Raw genomic sequence first — 514 nt, 5'->3', positions numbered from 1 at the left:
CCAGATCTCTCTGTGCATCAATTTTCCCCAGGGCTTTTCCATTTACCATTTTTAGAAGATGGATAAAGGAAAAGATAGATGGAGAGGAGACAGACAGGTCAAAGAGGCGGGGTTGGAGCCAGTAAAGGTGAGTGTAGATAGGGAGTTAGGGAGGGGATAGGTCAGTCCCCTGCTCCTCGGATGCTGCTTGGCCTGCTATGTTCATCCAGCTCTACACCTTGTTATCTCAGATTCTCCAGCATCGGCAGTTCCTACTATCTCTGCTTAACTTGAGGATAACTGTGTGACAGTTTTCTAAAAAAAAGCATGTTAATTTTAACACACCCTGCTGCTTTGTTTTTGCTCCAGGCATTCACTGCTCCATCTCAGGGACTGCTGAACTGCATTGTGTATGGTTGGACACAGAGAATGCTCCGTCACATGAGACAAAAGGCTCGTCGTGACATTGATACACAGACTCCACTCCTGCGTTCTCAGAAGCAATCATACTGTAGCGTGCAAAATTCCAAAGTGA

At 46.1% G+C, this 514-nt stretch overlaps 1 protein-coding gene across 1 annotated transcript in view; it reads left to right on the top strand.

Annotated features, from left to right (window-relative positions):
- The window catches only part of LOC125485999 (transmembrane protein 116-like), a gene marked incomplete at its 3' end in the record, with an annotated part of 10,104 nt that extends 9,606 nt beyond the window's left edge, over nt 1-498 (top strand). The window contains exon 4 of the mRNA XM_048611740.1: nt 349-498. Coding sequence (XP_048467697.1) covers nt 349-498 — 150 coding nt within the window. The remainder of the gene's footprint in view (nt 1-348) is intronic.
- Nucleotides 499-514: the final 16 nt, after the last annotated feature.

The sequence above is a fragment of the Rhincodon typus genome, chromosome 24, assembly GCF_021869965.1.
Source record: "Rhincodon typus isolate 14 chromosome 24, sRhiTyp1.1, whole genome shotgun sequence".
Lineage (NCBI taxonomy): Eukaryota > Metazoa > Chordata > Chondrichthyes > Orectolobiformes > Rhincodontidae > Rhincodon > Rhincodon typus.
Note: the sequence above shows the minus strand (reverse complement) of the source record. Positions and strands in the feature narration are given on the sequence as shown.